The sequence below is a fragment of the Podarcis pityusensis genome (genome assembly GCF_964106645.2).
Source record: "Podarcis pityusensis genome assembly, chromosome: 13".
Classification (NCBI taxonomy): domain Eukaryota; kingdom Metazoa; phylum Chordata; class Lepidosauria; order Squamata; family Lacertidae; genus Podarcis; species Podarcis pityusensis.
In genome coordinates this window covers 29,444,789-29,447,432 of record NC_138038.1, presented here as the reverse complement: position 1 = coordinate 29,447,432, position 2,644 = coordinate 29,444,789, and the positions used below count along the sequence as shown (strand labels likewise).

At 38.1% G+C, this 2,644-nt stretch overlaps 1 protein-coding gene across 1 annotated transcript; it reads left to right on the top strand.

Annotated features, from left to right (window-relative positions):
• Nucleotides 1–1,240: 1,240 nt before the first annotated feature.
• LOC308460772 (olfactory receptor 6B1-like) lies at nucleotides 1,241–2,098 on the top strand (the record flags this gene model as incomplete). The annotated part of the gene is made up of 1 exon (XM_080977296.1): nucleotides 1,241–2,098. The coding sequence occupies one exon, from the start codon at nucleotides 1,241–1,243 to the stop codon at nucleotides 2,096–2,098; it is 858 nt and encodes a 285-aa protein (XP_080833422.1).
• Between the last annotated feature and the right edge of the window lie 546 nt (nucleotides 2,099–2,644).

Here is a 2,644-nt window from a genome sequence, read left to right as displayed (position 1 = left end):
GATTGCATTGAATTGCATTGTTTTGATGAATTGTTTTGTTTAAATTATTGTTTTTGATATTATAGTCATCATAGTGATCATTTTTTAACACTCTTGTTACTGTGAGCCACTTTGAGCTTAACCTTTGTTGAAAAGCAGAATAAATATGATGTGGCTGAGTTCTGTGTACACCTATGGGATCCACATAACAATCTCTGCAGGTGTTATTTTCAGGCTGAATGCAACAGAAGCATTGGCTACCATTGTCACAAAACATAGATGTAGCTCAGTGGCAGAGCATGCAGAAAGTCCCATTTTCAATCCCTGGCATACCACCCATTCTGTGATTACTTTATGAATAGGCAACATGTGTTGTGAAAGACCTTTGAGACCCCAGAGAGCTGTTACCAGCTAGAATGAACCATACTCATCTAGATGGATCAGTGGTCTGAGTCAGTATGAGGCAGCTTCATAAGTTTGGAAATTCTGCAAAATTCAATATTTTTTATTCACACCCAGTTACCAAAGTAGCAGGAACCAATAAGGTCCCACAATCAACTAAGTTAGCAAATAATACTATTGCGATTACAAGGTTAATTGATAAAACTACCCTTCATTAGAAGACACTTCCAAGCCAATCTCAACATGTTCATCGAGATATGAACATGCTAAGGTATGCTTTCTCAGATCAACTGATTTTTTTTTGCCCAAATTCTATATATACAGTATGTGAAATATTAAGCTTTATATGAGACTGATAATGTTTATTTTATGGATATATATCCTGTCTTTGAGAAGACATTCTCCCTCTTGAACTCTGCAATGTCTGGCTGACATTACATTGCATGCATAGCCCATCCTCTGCTTCAAAGCTCATTCTCCCAAGAAGGTAGAAGCAAAGTTACAGACCCATGTCAAATAGAACATTTTGGTGGGTCACTCCTGTATTAAAGAGTTAGTTTTGCAACACCTGTGGAATTATTTCATCTAACCTCTTAATTTGCCATGTTTCTTACAGATTTCATCCATCTTTGAACTATTAAAAGATCCATGAACAGATTCGATTTTTTAAGAACTGTGTATATGGTTATCTTCACAAGTGTACTTCTGTTTCTGTTATTCATGCATAGTAAATGCAATGGGAACCCAGAACTGGAGGAACCAGACAGACTTTTCAGAATTCATTCTCTTGGGATTTAGTGATGTTCCTGAACTACAGTTAATTTTCTTTTTGATGTTTCTTCTGGTCTACACTGTGACCATGACTGGAAACCTTCTGATTGTTGTTCTTATCATATGTGACCAGCATCTCCATACCCCCATGTACTTCTTTCTGGGCAACCTTTCATGCCTGGAGACCTTCTACAGCTCAACCATAGTACCCAGGATGCTAGCAAGTTTCTTGACTGGAGAGAGGACAATTCCTATGTGGGGCTGTTTTTTACAATATTATTTCTTCGGCTCTCTTGTGGGTTCAGAATGTTATCTGCTGGCTGCTATGTCTTACGATCGGTATTTAGCAATTTGCAAGCCTCTTCACTATTCAGCCTTAATGAATCATACGTTGTGCATACAGATTATGATGGGATCATGTGCAAGCTGTTTTCTACTTAACACTATAACAACATATTTGATGTCCCAGCTATCATTTTGTGGTCCTCGTATTCTTGATCATTTCTTCTGTGATTTCACCCCGGTTATAAAGCTTGCCTGTGGTGATACACAACAGATGGAATTAATGGCTTTCTTCCTCTCTTCCCTAATAGCTCTAGCCCCATTTCTTTTGATTTTGGTGTCCTATGGTTTGATCATCTCCACTGTCCTAAGAATTCCATCAAACACAGGGAGACGAAAGGCCTTTTCCACTTGTTCATCCCATCTTACGGTGGTTATAGTTTTCTACGGAACCCTTGTCATTGTCTACATGTTTCCCAAAACAAACACATTGAAAGACCTGAACAAAGTCTTCTCCATCTTTTATACAGTTCTAACCCCCATTGTCAATCCCATTGTATATTGCCTGAGAAACAGAGAGATAAAGGAAGCTATGAGTAAGCTTATCTGTCAGTTGTTTAGTTTTGTAAGGAGAAGTACATTTTTCCACAGCAGCTTTGGGTAGAATGAATAAAGAATTTCTGATTGTGAACTGATATAGGATAATGTCTGGGTTAGATCCAATGAATTGTTTGGCAGATTAAGGCACTTCTGACAAAAAACACCTTCTTATGAATAGAAGACATTTCTCCATCGGAGAAAACTTCTTAGAACCACCCCTCTATGTTGAGTGAGTGAATAAATATTTCTGGCCATCTCAAATGATATCCAGCTAACTTCATTATTTCCTTCTGACCCAGCTGAAGTTTAACCAATGTGAAGAAAATATTTTTGCTTAATCTGTTGCATGAACATAGAAGCTTCTCTATGTGTTTCATATCAGTGTCACTGAATTGTTATCTACTATTGGAATAAGAAAAATGATGACGGTCATGTCAGCATATGAGCTCATCGCAGCTGCAGACAGCCAGCTTGTTGACATTATGTGATTTGGCTGACTGTGGGAAACAGTGTTCCAGTCAGTTCACAGGGCAGTTCACCGGAATTTGCTCAGAGTGTAATATGAGACCTTCCTCTTGCGATTGTACAGGAAGTCTTTCTTACTTGTTTG